The 20,487-nt window shown below is 42.0% G+C and overlaps 1 protein-coding gene across 7 annotated transcripts in view; it reads left to right on the plus strand.

Moving 5' to 3' along the window:
• NF2 (NF2, moesin-ezrin-radixin like (MERLIN) tumor suppressor) overlaps nt 1–20,487 on the plus strand; it is a 93,957-nt gene that overhangs the window by 42,393 nt on the left and 31,077 nt on the right. For all 7 annotated transcript variants that reach the window (XM_019018640.4, XM_055374141.2, XM_019018641.4 and 4 more), the window contains 5 exons: nt 7,604–7,672; nt 8,540–8,622; nt 11,133–11,208; nt 14,134–14,268; nt 17,914–17,988. In XM_019018640.4, coding sequence (XP_018874185.1) covers nt 7,604–7,672; nt 8,540–8,622; nt 11,133–11,208; nt 14,134–14,268; nt 17,914–17,988 — 438 coding nt within the window. The remainder of the gene's footprint in view (nt 1–7,603; nt 7,673–8,539; nt 8,623–11,132; nt 11,209–14,133; nt 14,269–17,913; nt 17,989–20,487) is intronic.

The raw sequence follows: 20,487 nt of genomic DNA on the forward strand, positions 1-20,487 counted from the left end.
CACATGACACACTAAACCATCTTGCAATGTTTAAGTCATCTGTTGGATTGTATATTGACCATTTGGTGTTGGAAATGTGTTCTTATTAAAAATGACTTTGGGAGAGAATGGCATATAATTTATGAATCTCATGTTGCTGTGTGCAGACTCCTAGTGATCAGAAGAGAGAAAAGAATTGTGGGAAGGGAAGCTTAGTTTCTTAGTACTCTTTAATGCAAATCAGGGACAGAGTGCCAAAGTACAATTGAGTTAGAAAATTGAGTGTGTAAAGTGTAGGTAGAGAGTGGCAAGAGTTGAGGCTGGAGAGGTATGCAAAAAATCAGATCTTAAAAGGTCTTAACTTTATCCTGTAGGCGATGCAGTGAAGGGTTTATATTTTAGATAGAGCCTGTAGTGGCTGTGTGATGGACAGATTGGAGCGAGACAACTTTGGAAACAGGGAGACCTATTAGAAGGCTGTGATAGTTGCCCTGGTGAGAGAATATTAGGTTCACACTTCAGGTGGTTGGTTGGATGGGGGCTGACTGATTTAAAAATATCCAGGAGATAAAAAGTTGATTAGATGGTGCTATACTCTGCATATCCCTTTTTTTCATATCCTTTTACAGAATGGTATTTTTCTTCCCACTCAGCATCTACTTTGAGATGTATCCGTGTTGTGTGTATAGATGTAGCTCACTGATTTTAATTGATTTAATATGGTAACCACTGATAAATAAACCTAGTTTATTTATCTGTTCCTCTTCTGAGGGAGAGGTAGTTTGTTTCCACTTTTTCCTTATTATCTAAACAGTGCTCAAATGAAGATCCTTTTATGTGATTCCTTATGTACATGTGCAAATGCTTTTTCCCCTTAAGGTAGGTGCCTACGAAAATAAATAAATAAATACATACATACATACAAAAAATAGCTGGGTGCGGTGGTGGGCGCCTGTAGTCCCAGTTACTTGGGAGACTGAGGCAGAAGAATCGCTTGAATCTGGGAGGCAGAAGTTGCAGAGAGCCAAGATCACACCACTGCACTCCAGCCTGGACAACAGAGTGAGACTCCATCTCAAAATAAATAAATAAATAAATAAATAAAGTAAAAAAATTAAAAAAGGTAGGTGTCTAGAAGAAGAATTGCATAGAATTGACAGAAGGGGTGAACCCCAATATAAAAAAAATCTTAAGTTGATAAAAAGACAAATGCTATGAACAGGGCATGAAACATGCACTTTATAGAAGAGAAAACAAGAATGGTCATAAATACAAAAAGATGTTTCATCTCACAGGTAATCAAGAAAAAGAAAAAACAACAATAAGGCAACATTTCAAACCCATAAGATTGGCAGGGATTACTAGATTGGGTAACTGCATTGTTGGTGCTCATTTACCTGCCAAAGGGATTGTGAAATTGGCATAACCTCTGTAGAGCACCAAGTGTGGAAGGGACGGGTGGAAGTGAGGAGACACACCGCTGGCTGTTCCAGGTGGCTACTCCAGAGGAATCTCTGCACACACATCCTTTTCACTTAAAACTGTCACAACAGATAGACCCACTTCATTTTCTTTTTCTTTTTGAGACAGCAGTCTCTCTCTGTCACCCAGGTGGCACGATCTCCATCCACTACAACTTCTGCCTCCCAGGCTCAAGGGATCCTCCCACCTCAGCCTCAGCGTATGCCCTGCTAATTTTTGTGTTTTTTGTAGAGACAGGGTTTGCCCTTGTTGCCCAGGCAGGTCCCAAACTCCAGGGCACAAACTCTCTACCCGCCTCAGCCTCCCAAAGTGCAGGGATTACAGGCATGAATCACTGCACCTGACCCCAGCTCATTTTCATTTAACTGCTGAACTATATTTCATAGAAAGGAGGGACTGGATTATTTAAATATATCTTTATTGGTAGATATTTAGGTTTGTTTTTCTTTCTGTTGTTTTTCTATTGGTGAAACAGATGCAATGGACATCCTTGAATATGCATCTTTGGGCATATATGGATAATATCTCTCTATAATAGATATCAAGACATGGCATAACTGGGTTAAAGAATAAGAACATTTAAAATGTAAGTAATGTGAAGCAAAAAAAAAAAAGCCAGACACAAAAGGCCACATATTTTATGCTTCCACTTACCTGTAGATGAAATGTCCAGAACAGGCAAATCCATAGAGACAGAAAGTAGATTTAGTGGTTGCCAGGGAAAGGAAGAAGGAGGAAATTAGGAGTGACTGATACTGGCCAGGCACGGTGGCTCACACCTGTAATCCCAACACTTTGGGAGGCTGAAGTGGGTGGATCACTGGAGGCCAGGAGCTTGAGACCAGCTTGGCCACATGGCAAAACCCTGTCTCTACTAAAAAATATATAAAAGTTGGCCGGGTGCGGTGGCTCACGCCTGTAATCCCAACTCTCAGGGAGGCAAGAGGTGGGAGGATAGCTTGAGCCCAGGAGTTCGAGACCTGCCTGAGCAATATAGCGAGACCCCGTTCTCCAGAAAAAGGCAAAAACAAAACAAGACAAAACAAAAGACAAAAAATATATAAAAGCCAGCTGTGGTGGCATATGCCTGTAATCCCAGCTACTCGGGAGGCTGAGGCACGAGAATCACTTGAACCCAGGAGGCAGAGGTTGCAGTGAGCTGAGATTGCACCCCTGCACTCTAGCCTGGGGTGACAGAGTGAGACTCTGTCTGAAACATAAAATAAAAATAAAAAAGGAGCCACTGGTACAAAAAAGAAAAAAGAAAAAATGAGTAAGACCTACTATTTGATAGCACAACAGGGTGACTATAGTCAATAATAATTATACACTTAAAAATAACTACAAGAACATAATTGGATTGTTTGTAAAACAAAGGATAAATGCTTGAGGGGATGGACACCCCATTCTCCATGATGTGATTATTTCACATTGCACACCTGTATCAAAACATCTCAGGTACCACACAAATATATATATACCTACTATGTACCCACAAACATTAAAAATTAAAAATAAATAAAATTATAACTTACAGAGATTAAAAATGAAATTAGAAGTGATGGCTAGTGGGTACAGGACTTCTTTTTGGGGTGATGGAAATGTTCTGGAATTAGATAGTGGTGATGGTTGCACAAGATTCTGAATATACTAAAAAACACTGAATTGTACACTTAATGTAAATTTTATGTATATAAATTTTATCTCAATAAAAAATTTAAATAGATATAGCCAAATCACCCTCCAAAAGTGATGTCATAATTTAACTTTCAGTAACAGTGTGTGAGAATACCTGTTTTTCCACATTCTTGCGAACAGTAGATACTATCAGTCTTTAAAATTTTTGCTAATTGATAGAAAAAGATTTTTTAAAATTTGCATTTCCTTGATTGCTATTGGGACTGAACGTCTTTTCATAAACTTACTGGCCATTTGTATTTCTTTGTTCTGTGAATCAACCGTTTATGACTTGCCTACTACTGTATTGTTTCTTTCTTTCTTTTTCTTTCTTTCTCTTTCTTTTTCTTTCTTTCTCTCTCTCTCCTTCCTCCCTCCCCTTCCTTTTCTTTCCTTTTTCTTTTCTTTCTCCCTTCCCTTCCCTTCTCTCCCCTTTGCTCCCCTCCCCTCCTCTTCTGTTTCTTTTTCTTTTCTTTCTTCCTTTCTTCCTTTCCCAGGTTCAAGTGATCCATCCGCCTCAGCCTCCAGAGGAGCCGGGACTATAGGCATGCGCCACCACGCCCAGCTAATTTTTGTATTTTTAGTACAGATGAGGTTTCACCATGTTGGCCAGACTGGTCTGGAACTCCTGACCTCAGGTGATCCATCCGCCTCGGCCTCTCAAAGTGCGGGGATTACAGGCATGAGCCACTGCACCCAACCTGTTCATCTTTTTCCGATTGATTTGTAGATGCTCCATGTATTATGAGTTATCAACCTTTTGTCTATTTTACGTATAGGACTGGTCAATCTTTTTCTTTGTATGTTTTGAGTGACTTTTAGAATGCGTTTACCAACCATTATTATATCCATACTCTGTTATGTTTTGTTCTGGTATTTTTATGGATTTTCATTTATAGGTTTAAGAATTTATTGACTGGTGTGTGGGTATAGTAGGGAGGGGGTCTGTCTTTTTTCTATATATGTAGTAATCTAACCTTTATGTTTTTGTGAAATCCTACTCAGAGCATTTTATCTCATTTCTCATAGTTATAGACAGGAAATTATTTCATATCCAGATAGAGCCTCCGTTTAACCTAAGTATTGGCTCCACAAGTCTTTTAAATGGTAAACTCCTTGAATTTAAATTCAATTAGTTTATGTCACGAGTAGGTCCAGGTTTTCTGGGTCTGAATTTTAATAATTTAGGGGATTGTCTTTAATGCAAGAGTACCAAATTAGGTACAGGCCTATGAAGGTGCAGAGACCTGAAATCCAAGCTTCCTTAGCTTCCCAGTAAATTCACCCTGGTTACATTATCAGAATGCATCTGTTACATAAAACGATGAGGAGCAGCCATCTCCATCCCTGGAGTGGTATGACTTTCTTTTGTATTCAGCAGCTACCACAACTTCAGGATTTTTTTCTTCCCTTGTTGTTTAAAGAGACATTTAAGAGCAGACACATACATCAAGGTGGCTTTAATGTTGGAAGCAGAGTTAGTCCAGTGGAGAAGTTCTTTCAGCAGGGTCTTTGCCACCTCTGCATTGCTCAAATGTGATGTATTTGATCAGTGGACTAGCTGAGAACTTGGTATAATAATGGGGATTGTTAATCTTGCATGCCTTTGGAACCTGAATTTACAGCTTTAACTTTGCATATCTGCTTGCTTTTGCATTAGAGCTTGGTCAGCACTGTTGAGAGATTTGCAAATGCAACTAACAGGGCTTTCTTTTAGCATCCTACCCTTTCAAAAATCCAGGAGGCAAACAATGATCAATGTTGTCATAAGTAATGCAGAGGATGGCAATAATAATAATACCTGACTTTCACCATAAGCCATGTGCTGTGCTAAATGCTTACCTGTATTGTTTTACTTCATCCTCATCATCCCCTATAAGGCAGATGCTATTATGACCCTCACTCTACAGATGAGGAAGTTGAGGCTTAGAGAGAGGATGCCTTACTCGAGGCCTCAGAAGGGGTACTTCAGCACCCCCCCACTTCCCTTCAAGATCCTCTAAGGCCAGTGCTCTCATTTGACAAATAAAAGACAGATTTGGAGAGACCTGAGATCTTTTGGACATCAGGTTTATGTGTCAAGCATAGTTTTATTTATTTTATTTTATTTTGTTATTTTTTGAGATGGAGTTTTGCTCTTGTTGTCCAGGCTGTAGTGCAATGGCGTGATCTTGGCTCACTGCAACCTCCGCCTCCCGGGTTCAAGCGATTCTCCTGCCTCAGCCTCCCGAATAGCTGGGATTACAGGCATGTACCACCACGCCTGGCTGATTTTGTATTTTTAGTAGAGACGGGTTTCTCCATTTGGTCAGGCTGCTCTCAAACTCTCAACTTCAGGTGATCTGCCCGCCTAGGCCTCCCAAAAGTGCTAGGATTACAGGCGTGAGCCACCATGCCCAGCCAAGCATAGTTTTAAAAACTTTGCTGGTCTTATTTAATTAAATCCCTGTAAGAGTCCTGCAAGATAAATACTATTATTATTCCTGTTTTACAGATGAGAAAGCTGAGACACAAAAATTTCCAAGGCCACATAGCTACTATGTGAAAGATGTAGGATAAAACCTTAGGCAGCCTGCCTCCAGAGCCAGGCTCCTACCCTCACTCTACAGCTGCCTTGCAGGGAGTACTGTTAAAGCTTAGTACAGTTACGACTTACTGCATCACATCTCTGAGCCTCCCAGAATTAGAGAGATACCAAGGCCTTTCATTTATAATTTCTAAGTTATTTTTTATTTTTATAGACAGGGTCTTCCACTGTCACTCAGGCTGTAGTGTAGTGGCACAATCACAGCTCACTGTAGCCTTAACCCGTGGGCTCAAGTGACCCTCCCATTTTGGCCTCCCAAAGTCCTAGGATTACAGGCATGAGCCATGGTGCCCAGCCTATTTTTTTAAATGAAGAAATGCCTAAACTGTGTTACAAAAACTGTGGCATGTTTAAAATGTTTAAATTTGACAAATTAGGCCAGGCACGGTGGCTGACGCCTGTAATCTCAGCACTTTGGGAGGCCGAGGCGGGCAGATCACAACATCAGAAGCCCGAGACCAGCCTGGCCAACATGGTGAAACCCTGTCTCTACTAAAAATACAGAAATTAGCCCGGTGTGGTGGCGTGCACCTGTAATCCCAGTTGCTCAGGATACTGAGGCAGGAGAATTGCTTGAACCTGGGAGGGGGAGGTTGCGGTGAGCTGAGATCACGCCATTGCACTCCAGCCTGGGTGACAGAGCGAGACTCTGTCTCAAAAAAAAAAAAAAAAAAAAATTGACAAATTAATTCTCTTAAGATTCAAAAAAACAATGCAATACAATTCTGCTATTTGAAAGATAATTATGAGATTCAAAAGAAATAGGAATTCATGGGAAGTTTACAGTTAAGGTGATATGGGAATGAGGCATGATTTAAAGTTAATGATGAATATCTTCTTTCACTCCTGTGTCTGTAGTTTTAGGCCACTTCATTTGGAGAACACACCAGAAGTCTTAACTCGAGGCTCTTTGAGAATGAGAGAACATAACGAAATAATGAGATTTGGTGGTATATAGAAACAGCAGCCTTGTGCCTGACCTTTGTTTTTTCACTGTTGGTGGCTAAAAGAATAAATGTTTATAGAAGATTATACTGAAGTACTGAGCTTTGTTGTTTTTGGTAAAACGAAGAGCCACTGTACGCTGATTGATAAGAGATAGGCTTTGATTTTATATTCTACTGTATGTTTCAGTTAGTTTCTTTTTAAACATTCTTTAACTTTTGATTATTTCCTTATCAGACTTGAGTTTTCTAGGAAAGAAAGGAGTTTTTTTTTTTAAATCAGAGAATAAATTTCCAAGTCATTGTCCCCGGAGGGATAAATTAAAATGCAGGGCCTATTTCCAACCGCATTAGTGACTTCTCTGTAGCTTTAGGAAGATCAATTAACCTTTTATTCACTTCTTTGTCTGTACAATAGGAATGGCAGTGTTGACATCAGATTTTTCCAAAGTATTTTTCAGAAACTTGGGTGAAAGGTATTAAAAACTACTGCCTGCATTATTCCTGGATCCCCCTAGTAATGGGCTCCAATTACCAGTCACTTATAAGAATTTATAGGTAAGACTGTTATCATATGTTGCTAATCACAACTTTCACAGTTGTGATTTGGTGTTTTAATTCAAAAGCTACTGTTTTGGAAGTGACTGCTTTCTTTGAGGGTTAGAAAACATGCCCACATTTCCATACAAGTGTCACATTCTTATTAGCACATCACCCATCCATCTCTTACAGGATTATGCAACTCAGTTCATAGATATAATCAGCTTTGTATTTTCATTCAAGGATAACAAACTAGCAAGGTTGAAATCTTGACTTGTCATCGGAATTGAATTGCTCCCTCGAGCTGGGAGGGAATGAGATTGGTCCAGCTCTGTTCAGAAATGGCAGTTATCTTTAGAATCTCAATCGCCTGCTCTCCCTTTCTTCTTTCCAGTATGGTGACTACGACCCCAGTGTTCACAAGCGGGGATTTTTGGCCCAAGAGGAATTGCTTCCAAAAAGGGTAAGAGATTAAATTCCCTTTTCAGGAAGACATAGCAGATATGTAGTCTAAAAGAAAGCTAACCAAAGGACTTGAAGGAATATTGGAAGTACATAGCAATTTAATTTTAATAAATATTTTGTAATCTCCAGTAAAGAGTGTGGGATCTCTGTTAAGAATATTTAAAAGCAAAGGTTTTTGGAGTTAGTTTGGGGTCACCAGGACTAGCATGGCCTGTAAATGTTTTTTCTAGCGTGGTTGTTTTTTCAGATGCGGTTGAGCATCATTGATTCCCAAAGAGGAGGCTGGAGCAGAGTGTATTCAGCTTGGGGAATTGAGCTGTTTGCAGTGGCGAGGGGCGGATAGAGGGATGAGGTAGGGGTGGGCATTGTGGCTTTTAATCCTCAGTGTTGTTCATCTTATTCATTAGCCACAGAAGCAGGCCCGCCCTCCCTTTTGCTCCTGCCGATTTTACAGCCCCCACTCATCTGTCACTGGGTAATAAAGGCCCGTTCCTCACCTCTCACTCTCTTTACCTGTCCCTCGATGGCTTCTGAGCATGTGAAGGCCTGAGATGAGTGAGCATTGCTTCTGACTGAGCTCCGCTGTCAGAGGTGGTCTCTGGGATGTATCGCCCAGGCAGGGACAGGGGCACTGCCAGATGAGGGATGCACCTAGGTCTGAGTTATCATGCAGCTTTCTGAGTTGCTCCTCCAATAGAATGGTGCCTTATTTACACGCCCTCTCTGTGTGTGACTATCTCCCTGGGTGTAGCTTTTTAAAAATAGCTTTACTGTTTTGTAAAAATGATGCATAATTATAAAAGTGGCAAACAATACCAAATTTACTTCATGTGTAGGTTTTTTATTTTGCTCTATTTTTTGGTAGGTAATAAATCTGTATCAGATGACTCCGGAAATGTGGGAGGAGAGAATTACTGCTTGGTACGCAGAGCACCGAGGCCGAGCCAGGTGAGGCCCATTCATTGTTGGTTTACATTCCTTTATGGGCTTTTTTTTTTTTTTTTGCCTTAAAGAACTGCAAAACTAGGACATGCTTGTTAAACAAAATGCAGTACTGAAGTCTATAAAAGAAAAAGGGAGAGCCGGGGAGCTGGGAGGAACGTTGGTCTTCAGTTTTGTGTGTGTCCTTTTCTAGTACGTATGACATAAAGTAGGTATGTGTACTGCCTGTCAGGATATATAGACCTGTACTCATTGGTAATTAAGTTTAAGATTTTTTTTTTTTTGAGACAGAGTCTTGCTCTGTTGTCCAGGCTGAAATGCAGTGGCGCCATCTCAGCTCACTGCAGCCTTGACCTCCTGGGTTCAAGCAAACCTCCTGCCTCAGCACCCCCAGTAGCTGGCACTACAGGCACACGCCACCATGCCCAGCTAATTTTTCTATTTTTAGTAGAGATGGGGTTTCAACATGTTACCCAGGCTGGTCTTCAACTCCTGGGCTTGAAGCAATCTGCCCACCTCGGCCTCCCAAAGTGTTGGGATTAGAGGCGTGAGCTGAGCCACTGTGCCCAGCCTGAATTTTAAGAATTCTATTTTATGGCTATCCCATTGCTTTTGCATCCATCCCTTTATTGATGGCATTTGAGTATCTGTAGGTTTTTCACTTTTACAAAAATTACTGCAGTGCACAATCTTTTATTTTTATACAATTGTATGAGTAGTTCTGGGGATATATTCTTTTTTTTTTTTTTTTTTTTTTTGAGACGGAGTCTCACTCAGTCACCCAGGCTGGAGTGCAGTGGTGCGATCTCGGCTCACTGCATCTCTGCCTCCCAGATTCACGCCATTCTCCTGCCTCAGCCTCCCGAGTAGCTGGGACTACAGGCACCCGCCACCACGCCTGGCTAATTTTTTGTGTTTTTAGTAGAGACGGGGTTTCACTGTGTTAGCCAGGATGGTCTCGATCTCCTGACCTCGTGATCTGCCTGCCTCGGCCTCCCAAAGTGCTGGGATTACAGGCATGAGCCACCGCGCCCGGCCGATATATTCTTTAAAACAAGAGTTGTTGGGACAAAGGATGTGAGCATTTTGCATTTTGCCAGGTACCACCAAATTGTTCTCCAAAAAGGCTGTACCTGTTTATACATGCCTGTCGACAAGTGTTATGAGAGTGTCCCACCCCCCACCCCCAGTCTATCCTCAACAATTGTTTTTATCAGTCTAATTTTTGTAATCTAAAAAGTGAAAAGTTGTATTATGTTAGAATTGCCATTCCCTTGATTAGGAATTGGTCATGTTTTCATTAGCCTTTAACATTTTTTTCTCTTCTTCAAATCAGTTTCCTAACACTTTTTTTTTTAAACTTAAGTGCAACATGCATATGGAAAAGTAGACAAATTATAAGTATACAACTTGATCAATTATTGTAAGGTGAAAACACCAGAGGAAGAAATAACCTATGTCTCCCTACCCCCAATTCCCCTTTCTTCCTCCCCAAAGGCAACCAGTCTCCTGATTTTTAATTCCAGATTGGTGTTGCTCATCTTAAACTTTGCATTCTGTTTTTTGTGTCTCCTTTTACTCAGCATCATGTTGTCAGATTGGGGTTTGTGGCATGTGGCAATAGTTTTTTCATTTTCATTGCTGTATAGACTTCCACTGTATTAGTATATTACAAATTATTTATTCATTCTACTAATGATGGACAGTTAGGTTGTTGGGTTGTCCCCTGAGTTTTGCTATTACAATAATGTCAAACAATTTCCCAAAGTAATTGTACCAATTTACGTCAATGTGCGTGATTTCTGATTTCTCCACCTTTTCACCAACACTTGGCGTTCTCTCAGGCTGGGTTTTTAAAAATTCATTGAGAGCATTTGGAGATTGGAGAGAGAAGGAAGAGGACAAGGTCATAGGGAGACTTGAGTTAAAATATTTCAGTATGATACCTGTTTGGGAGTTTTCTGCAAGTTATTGCTACTTCAAGAGCTTACTTTAAATTATAACTTAGATGAAGGTGATCTGACTTGGGTTTTACAACCCAGATAACTCTTGCCCTAACCTCCAACAATACTCAGGAAGCTTGCAGAGAGAGCTGTTTCATTTCCAGAACCTTCCAGGTAAAGAAAGTACACAAAGGAAAAGCAAGAACTTAAATAAAATTCCAACACCCAAATCTGTTTGAGGGTAGAAGATAACATACCACACACTCTTGTTGAATTACTTGAGATGAGTTTACTGTTTACCAAGGGCAAGGTGGGAAATTAAGGCCAAGAAACTCCGTGATGAGTCTGTTCTCTGACTCTCTTTTGATGGGGATGGGAAATTCTGCTTGACCTCAGTGTGTTTAATAGACTCAGGGCCGGGCAGAGCTTTGCTGGTGTCTGCTGTGGCTTTTGTCTTCTGGCAGCGACGTGGCTCTAGAGGAATGGCAGGCTCAGAATGCTTGATTTGGTGCCCACCCGCTCTCCACCCATTTCACTTAGCTCCAATGACAGTGTCTTCCGTTCTCCCCACAGGGATGAAGCTGAAATGGAATATCTGAAGATAGCTCAGGACCTGGAGATGTACGGTGTGAACTACTTTGCAATCCGGGTGTGTTGAAACCTCTCTGAGCTCCTTGTGTAGTAGACAGAGACTGAGTGAGGGCCAGACTGCTAAAATGGTTACTTCTTCATTCCAAGGCGATAGACTCTTTTATGGTTCTGTGGTAAAGAAGAAAAGAGGAAGGAAAGAGAGGTCTTAGTGCCTAACTTTCTATTTTTGGACTTCAATTAGATCATAGGTAATTAAGTGTCACTTGAGCCTTGGGGGACTTGGACCTGGTTCTGCTCTCAGCAGAAACCTGTGTGAATGCTCTGAGTGTAAGATTTGATTATTTCTGGCTCTGTGAGATCTCAGTCCACAGGGAGCACTTGTAAGTACTTCTCCCCCCAACACACACCCCACCCCCACCGCCACCCCAGGCACTAGTAGAGTAGATCTGCCTTTATAGATTACTGATTTGTTTGGGATTCTCACTATGAGGCTAATTGGTTTTCTATTCAGACTATTAATAGTCTGCTGTCTGCTGGGAACCCACTGCTTCTGCAGGGAGAGGCATTTGTGTGCAGCCCAGATCTGAGCCTTTAGAATGTCTTTCTCCTGTGGGTCAGTATCTGGATGCAGTGTATAGGCAGCTTCTTACAAAGGGATGCATGCGATTTGCCAAAGCATTTCACTACGGACTCCAAACTGCAGATGAGTAGATGTTAAAACAATGAGGCGGGTCCACCTTTATTTTCATAGTCATGCTTTGCTTTCCCTTATTGGGTTCCTACAGTTGTTGTATTAAATTCAGGTAAATTGAAACATATTTTAAATATTCTAGGATAGCTTTCTACTTCATTTGTATTTTGTAAATACAGATTTGTATGGATTACACTGCATAAGAAAATAAGGCACACTTAAAGTGCCTAAAAGATGCTCCATAATAGTACAGGAAGTTCTTTTCTAAAGTTCTGTCAGTTTGTATTTGCTAATTGCTTGGTTTCTTTAAGGTCAAACTAATGTAACACATTTCTGTGGTTTTGTCAACTCAACTCCTCTTGCCCCATGTGCTGGCCACCTAGATTCTAGAAAACTAAAGTTTTATAATCCTCAGAAAACAGTTTTTTGGTTTTTAAAAATCTTTTTTGTTTTTTAGAGGTGGAGTTTTGCTATATCGCCCAGGCCTGCTAGGCTCAAGTGATCCTTCCACCCCAGCCTTCCAAGTAGCTGGGGTGTATCACTGTGCCTGGCTGAAAAAGTTTCTTATTAGGGAATATTTCTACATCAGTCAGACTAATGGATACTGTTTTTTTGTGTGTGTTTCCTATATTGAGCAATAGACAAAGCTACTGGCTATCTTAGTGTCTTTTATGTTAAATTTCCTGAAATCTCACCATTAACTAAGGAAGATGTATGCTTAAAACAGTTTAAAAGGGGCTGCTTGAGTCCCCACCTCTCTCTCTGTTTAATCTCTAGGAGTGTTGGAGTCATAATGGTAGGAGGCAGAAGGCTGAATCTTTTTTAAAAAATTTAAACTAAATAGTCAGAAACTATTTTCTGACTATTGAAACACAATGAAACATCTCATTTTCCAAAATGTACTGCAGATTTAAAAGTACAAAGCCTCACTTCTATTAATGCAGTAGCTTTCATGGCTTTGCTGACGAGCAGAAGAGTCTCTCATGGTTTGGTGATAGCACCTGACTTCAGGATGTTAGGAGTAAAAAGATTTGTGCTGGAGTACTCACTCCTCAGTCTGATATCTGCTGTTAGATGGGTACTTCTCTTCACAGTCCCAGTACCTTCTCAGTTTGCAGACCTGTTTTTCTGCCCTTGAGTCTTGGTTCAATTTCCATTATCGTCAAGGGGTCAGGAGCTGTAGTATCCTTGTGCAGCGAGTTTCCTTCCACTCCAAATGAGGGCTAGACCACAGCACTGGCGGGTGGACCTGCACCTGAAGATACAGCCACTCAGTCCGTAGCAGGGTCAGTGCTGTGGGAGCCCAGGGCACCCGCCGCGGGCTGCTCTGACTGCTGGCCAGGACCGCTGTCAGGGGCAGAGCATAAGTATGGCTTTTAGACAACTTTGTTGATGAATAGAATTCTTTTTGATATGTATTTCCCATCATGCAATTATTAAAAATTTCAAACTTACAGGAAAATTGAAAGAATTTTTCAGTGAATACCCATATATATGCACAACCTAGATTCTACAGTTAACATTTTACCAGACTTGCTTTATCACACGAAGACTACATTTTATCATAAAATGAGACCATGCAGCCCCAGGCACTGAAAATTTTCTTTCTAGTAGTCCAATAATGGTTTCTTTAAATATAAGAAATCATTAAACCTATGGGTTTTTTTTGTTTTGTTTTTTAACGAAGTCTCTCTTTGTCGACCAGGCTGGAGTGCCGGGGCGCCATCTCAGCTCACTGCAGCCTTCTGGGTTCAACCAGTTCTCCTGCTCAGCCTCCTGAGTAGCTGGGATTACAGGCGCGTGCCACCATGCCCGGCTAATTTTTTTGTGTGTATTTTTAGTAGAGATGGGGTTTCACCGTGCTGGCCGGGCTGGTCTTGAACTCCTGACCTCGTGAACCGCCCGCCTCGGGCTCCCAAAGTGCTGGGATTACAGGCATGAGCCACTGCTCCCGGCCTAAACCTATGGGCTTTAATTCTGAACCTATGATAGCCTGCTTATTTAACCAGAGGGAACAACACTTATGTTACTCTTCCTTTAGCCATCGAGCCAGTGACAGAAGCCCTCAGTGATTGTTCTGGGGGACCCAGAAGTCACAAGAATGGAACAGTTTTGCTTCTGCCTGCCCCAATTCAGAAAGCTGAAATCTTGGTTTATAAGACAGCTGTGACTTCTGTTGGGACCTGCTGAAACTTGTCACATGTGACAGTGTGTGCCAGATTCTTTGGAAGGTTGAATAAAATTTTGAGCCTCAGCTGGAGCTTACAGTAGCTGTTCTTATTGGATCCACAGAATAAAAAGGGCACAGAGCTGCTGCTTGGAGTGGATGCCCTGGGGCTTCACATTTATGACCCTGAGAACAGACTGACCCCCAAGATCTCCTTCCCGTGGAATGAAATCCGAAACATCTCGTACAGTGACAAGGAGGTAGGACATGTGTGTACTGCAGATGCCACTAGTGGCCCAGGGGTCCAGCAGATCTTTCCCTGTCTGCCCCCCTCACTGGAGCCTCCCCAGCCAGGGCATCTCCTTGTTATTCATAGAATCCTTTAATTCCCAGGCTTTGAGGGTGTGGTTGTTGATTTTCGAAGTCTTTACAGAACAGTATTGGCATCAATAACCCCACTATGACTAATAGGACACTGGGAAGCTCAACTGGCCAGGGAGAAACCCCAAAGAATAGTGAACGAAAACAGTAACATTTTCTTATTACTTGGCTTTCTATTTTTGTCGATACATTCTCTTTGTATGTTTTCTTTTCTTTTTTAGAGACAGGATTTCATTATGCATGCCCAGACTGGATTTGAATCCTGGGCTCAAGCAATCCTTCCACCTCAGCCTCCTGAGTAGCTACTACAGGTGTGCGCCACAGCACCTGGCTTAAATTCTCTTTGTATTTTAAGTGTGGTCTTTATTGAGCTTTCTTTCTGTGTCCGGTGCTTGATACATGTGGCAGAGAAATACGTATACACACATATACACATATGGACATATATGTGTTTTGTGTGTGTATCTCTCAGTAATGATATAAATAAGTATATTAGGTTAATATGCTTACAAGAATTCCAAAATAATTAAGGTTGAATAACTTAGATAAATGCTCTTAGAATTTAAATATTTCCATATAGGGTGGTGACTTTTACCAAAAAGGTCCCATAATGTATAATCTTATGTTTACTCATCCATCCATTCATTCATTCATTCTTCATTCATTTTATTTTATTATTATCATTTTTTGAGACAGGCTCTCATTCTGTCACCGAGGCTGGAATGCAGTGGCACACGATCACGGCTCACTGCAGCCTTGACCTCCCTGGGCTCAGGTGATCCTCTCACCTCAGCCTCCCAGGTAACTGAGACTACAGGTGTGTGCCACCACATCTGGCTAATTTTTTGTAGAGATGGGGTTTTGCCACATTGCCCAGGCTGGTCTTGAACTTCTGGGCTTGAGCAATCCTCCCACCTCAGCCTCCCAAAGTGCTGGAATTACAGGTGTGAGCCACTGTGCTCAGCAGTTCTTCATTAATTTTAAAGGAACTATTGAGCATCTGCTTTGTGTTAGATTTCATGGGGGAAACAAAGATGTAGAAAATCCAGTCTTAGCATTCAAGGAAGTCAAGTAACTACTCACCTGCTATAATAAATAAGTGCCGTGGAAGAGACATGATGACAACGAATGTAGTCTTCCACATACAAGCACATTCACCCTGACCGTCTGAATTTAATCTCTATAAGAACACTGCTGTAAAGGCAGGGGCTGTGTTGTCAATATCTCTGTGTCACATCAGGAAGCAGAGACACAGAAGGATCAAGTGACCTGTGTCTGAGTGAAGTAGCAGAGATTAGGAGCCGGAGTTGCTGATGCCACAGCCCCCGCCTTTCAGGGAGGCCCAGAGGCTGAGTCCTGAGAGCACAGGGGCACTGGGGAGAGGGAGGCTCCACTCAGTGACCTCCTGGTACCTGCACAGCCAGGACACAGACTAGAGAGTGAAGAACAGGAACAGCTTATGTTGCTGCCTGCAGAGCCCCAGACCTGAGCATATTTCCTGTTTTCTCTTTTTTCATGGCAACTCAAGGAAGGGAACACCAGGCCCCTGGTTTCCAGTATATGGTTGGGATCTACTCAGCCATGCTTGATAAGACAGACTGAGCCCCTTAGTTCAAAACATTCTGACTTTGAAGTTTTTGTTAGTAGTTATCCCAGGAGATAAGCAGTTAGGTATTTCTTTTTTAAAGTACTTAAATTGAAAGTTCCACATGACATAAAGCTGTATGTGTGCCACCATATGGTAGTTTTTCATCTCCCAATTTCATAAAGTCTGTTTATTGCACGTCCACACATTTGTGTGCTAAAGGCTCCCTAAACACCCGTTCTTCAAAGAAGCCAAGGATTGAAATCTCCCATAGTATGGCCTGACACAGTAAACTCTAATATGCCCTTTCCGGGGGACAAGCACCATCATGTTCCATCATGTCAATAACTCATGCAGTAAGCAGACCCCAAGCTGACTTGACATAGAAGAAGTAGTCTTGGTAGTTATGCATGACAGCCGTGCTGTCAAAACAGAAATGTTAGTTTATTTTAAGTGATCCATTGATTCTTTGTGTACGCCCTGGCATGGTGCAGAGCCTGCGGTTTCCCCACTACTTGTGGTTTCCCACTGACAGCTCCAGGGTTTGACAGCAAAGCCAAAAATAAGCTCACAAAATTCATGAATAGCAGCCTACACAAGAGCAACACTGCTTCTAAGTTAACTTGGCTGAAAGCTAAACAAAGGATCATTTTCTGTCCTCAATGTACTAACTCCTTCTTCGGCAATATAACGTGTGAAAGAAATATATCTTCCCAAACATATTTATCTGCTTAGCAAGTCTTTCTTGGGAATGGATATCCATTTTGTAAGTGCATCTTGGAAATCTAGGATCTGTTTGGTCTTATCGGGAGTGGTTGAGAGCAGCAGCCATTTGTTCCTTGCAGGCTTTCCTGCTAGTGGTCTAACCCTAGGTTCTCCTACCAAGCCACCACCCTGTCTTTATCATTCATCTTTCTCTCCATTTTGATTTCAGCATCAAGAACTGTTTTCCCTTCTACTATAGTCCATTTTTTCCCCATTTGATTCTATTAACAGCTTTTACCAAATTATTCCCATGTTCAGAAACCTGTGGTGAGCGCAGGTATCCTGTCACATCAAACCTAAACCCTTCTTTTTTTTGAGATAGGGGTCTACTCTGTTGCCCAGCCTGGAGTGCAGTTGTGCAATTACAGCTCACTGCAGCCTCAAACTCTTGGCCTCAAGCGATCCTCCCGCTTTGGCCTTCCAAAGTGTTGGGATTACGGGTGTGAGCCACCATATCTGGCCACCTCTGACTTTTATTCTCACTGCCAGCCCCTACACCCACCCCTTCCTCCCTCCCAGGCTAAACCTATTATATCATCTTAGTCACCAAAAAGCTAATGCCACACACACACACACACACACACACACACAGCTCATTTCCCTGTCTCTACCTTATTTCTGGTTTTGCCCTGTGCAGAATGCCCCTTCACCTGCCTTTTAGCTACCCTGTTGGATTCTTCTTCTAAGATCAGCTTCACTCTCTCTTGCTTATGGTGGATCTACTCTGAACCGCCACATATTTGTGATTTGTACCACCCAATGAAGCACTAATATTTGATGTGATTTCTTGAGTAATTGGCTGTTGTTAGCCTAGTTCCAACTAGATGGTGAGCTTCATGAAGGTGGGCCCATGCCCTCGACTACAGTAGCCCTCCAGTGTTGGCCTCAGGGTTGGGCCCATTAAGGATGCTTATTTTAGGTTGTCAAGAATCCCTTCCCACACTCATGCCTAAGATGGTCTAGAGAGCGTACCTTTAGAGTCCTGAGCTTCCACAGCCCGAGACTTGGTGCTCCTAATTCCCTGAGGTTTAGTTCCTGGATACTGGGAAGCCAGGACAAGGCATAACTTCATGCTGGTCTGTGGCCAGTGTGGTTGCTGCATTTGTGGAATTTCCAACTGCTGGTAACATTCCAGGCTGTCGGATTGAAACTGTGTTCTGCTTCATTCTTCCAGTTTACTATTAAACCACTGGATAAGAAAATTGATGTCTTCAAGTTTAACTCCTCAAAGCTTCGTGTCAATAAGCTGGTAAGTTGAGATCCTGGTTTTCATTACTGATAATGGTAGCTTTTCTGAGATTTGAATACTTCTTTTTAAAGGATATCAGAGTGACATCTTGTGAAGTGTAGAATGGTATCTCACTTGGCGCATACTTTCTGTTTAGCTTAAAGAGTTAAAACTAAATTATATCATGAAGAAGGTTTTTCTTGTTGTTTTTTTTGAGACAGAGTCTCGCTCTGTCGCCCGGGCTGGAGTGCAGTGGCAGTGCCATCTCGGCTCACTGCAACGTCCGCCTCCCAGGTTCAAGAGATTCTCCTGGCTCAGCCTCCCGAGTAGCTGGGATTACAGGCATGAGACACCACGCCCAGCTAATTTTTGTATTTTCAGTAGAGACAGGGTTTCACCATATTGGTAAGGCTGGTCTCAAACTCCTGACCTCAGGTGACCCATCCGCCTTGGCTTCCCAAAGTGCTAGGATTACAGTCATGACCCACTGCGCCCAGCCAACGAGGAATTTTTAAAAATGATTTTTAATGCAGTATTTCATACATATAAAAGGATAAGTAAGTGTAACATATGAATTATAAAGAATAACAAAAGTGAATAGCTGTGTACCCACAACCCCACTTTAAGAAATAGCACAGTCCTGGCTGGGTGCGGTGGCTTACGCCTGTAATCCCAGCACTTTGGGTGGCCGAGACGGGTGGATCACAAGGTCAGGAAAAAAAAAAAAAAAAAAGAAAAAGGAAAAAAGAAATAGCACAGTCCCAATACTGTTGAGACCCTTCATGTTAACACCCTGCTGGTCTCTCCTTTCCCTCTCCCCAAGGGTGATCACTGTTTTGAGTTCAGTATTCATCATCCTCTTGCTTTTCAACAGAATTTTATTTCATATATGGCAAAAGAAAAATACCATTCAGTGTCATGGGTTTATGAAATTTATCTAAATGCTGTCAAGTATATATATTCTTTTGTCATTTTCCTTTTCCTTTTTCATTATTTTTTTGAGATATATCTTTGTTGATGCTTAAAGATAGTCTGTTCATTCTCACCTCTGTAGCACTCTGTTGTATATTTTTCTGATTCTTCTGTTAATGGATAATTAAGTGCTTTTTACTTCTATACTTTTTTTTTTGAAATGGAGTCTCACTGTGTTGCCTAGGCTGGAGTGCAGTGGCACAATCTTGGCTCACTGCAACCTCCGCCTCCCGGGTTTAAGCAATTCTCCTGCCTCAGCCTCCTGAGTAGCTGGGATTACAGGCGGCCACTACCACGCCCGGCTAATTTTTGTATTTTTAGTAGAGATGGTGTTTCACCATATTGGTCAGGCTGTTCTCGAACTCCTGACCTTGTGATCTGCCTGCCTCGGCCTCCCAAAGTGCTGGGATTACAGGCGTGAGCCACTGCACCCAGCCACTTCTATACTGTTTTAACAGGCTGTTATGAAAACTTTTGTATCTGCCTCCTGGTGCACATAGGCAATAGTTTCTTTGGAGTCTTGAGTATACTGGGCTAGGTGGGGTGGCTCACGCCTGTAATCTCAGCACTTGGGGAGGTCAAGGCAGGATAACTGTTTGAGGCCAGGAGTTCGAGACCAGCCTGGGCAATATAGCGAGACCCTGTCTCCAAAAAAATGAAAATAAATAAAATTTTTAAAAAATAAAAAAGAGGGCCAGGCACAGTGGCTCAACGCCTGTAATCCCAGCACTTTGGGAGGCTGAGGCAGGCGGATCACCTGAGGTCAGGAGTTCAAGACCAGCCTGACCAACATGGAGAAACCCTGTCTCTACTAAAAATACAAAATTAGCTGGGCGTGGTGGCGCATGCCTATAAATCCCAGCTACTTAGGAGGCTGAGGCAGGAGATCGCTTGAACCCAGGAGGTGGAGGTTGCGGTGAGCCGAGATCATGCCATTGCACTCCAGCCTGGGCAACAAGAGTAAAACTTCGTCTCCAAAAAAAAAATAAATACATAAAAATAAATTAAAAATAGAGTTTAGAGTATATACACAGGAGTAGAAGTACAGGGCTCGGTATATGTTTAAATTTCAAAATTATGACACATTGTTTTCTAAAGAAGGTGAATCGATTTTTACAGACCCAACAGTAGTGGGTGAAGTTTGTTTTTTGCTATCCTAAATACTTGTATTATCAGCCTTTTAAAATTGTTGCCAATCTTGTGCATCTAAAATGGTATCTCATTATCAAATGAACTTTTTTTTTTGAGATTTTGAGATAGGGTCTCACTCTGTTGCCCAGGCTGAAATGTAATGACACGATCATGGCTCACTGCAGCATGGACCTCCCCAGGCTCAGTGATCCTCCCACCTCACCCTCCCCAGTAGCTGGGACTACAGGCACACACCACCATGCCCAGCTAATTTTTTGTATTTTTTTTATAGAGACAAAGTTTTGCCATGTTGTCCAGGCTTGTCTTAAACTCCTGGGCTCAAGCAATCTGCCTGCCTCCCCTTCCCAAAGTGCTAGGATTACACTTCCCAAAGTGCTGAGCCACCAGGTCTGGCCA

The sequence above is a fragment of the Gorilla gorilla genome, chromosome 23 (assembly GCF_029281585.2).
Source record: "Gorilla gorilla gorilla isolate KB3781 chromosome 23, NHGRI_mGorGor1-v2.1_pri, whole genome shotgun sequence".
Taxonomy (NCBI): domain Eukaryota; kingdom Metazoa; phylum Chordata; class Mammalia; order Primates; family Hominidae; genus Gorilla; species Gorilla gorilla.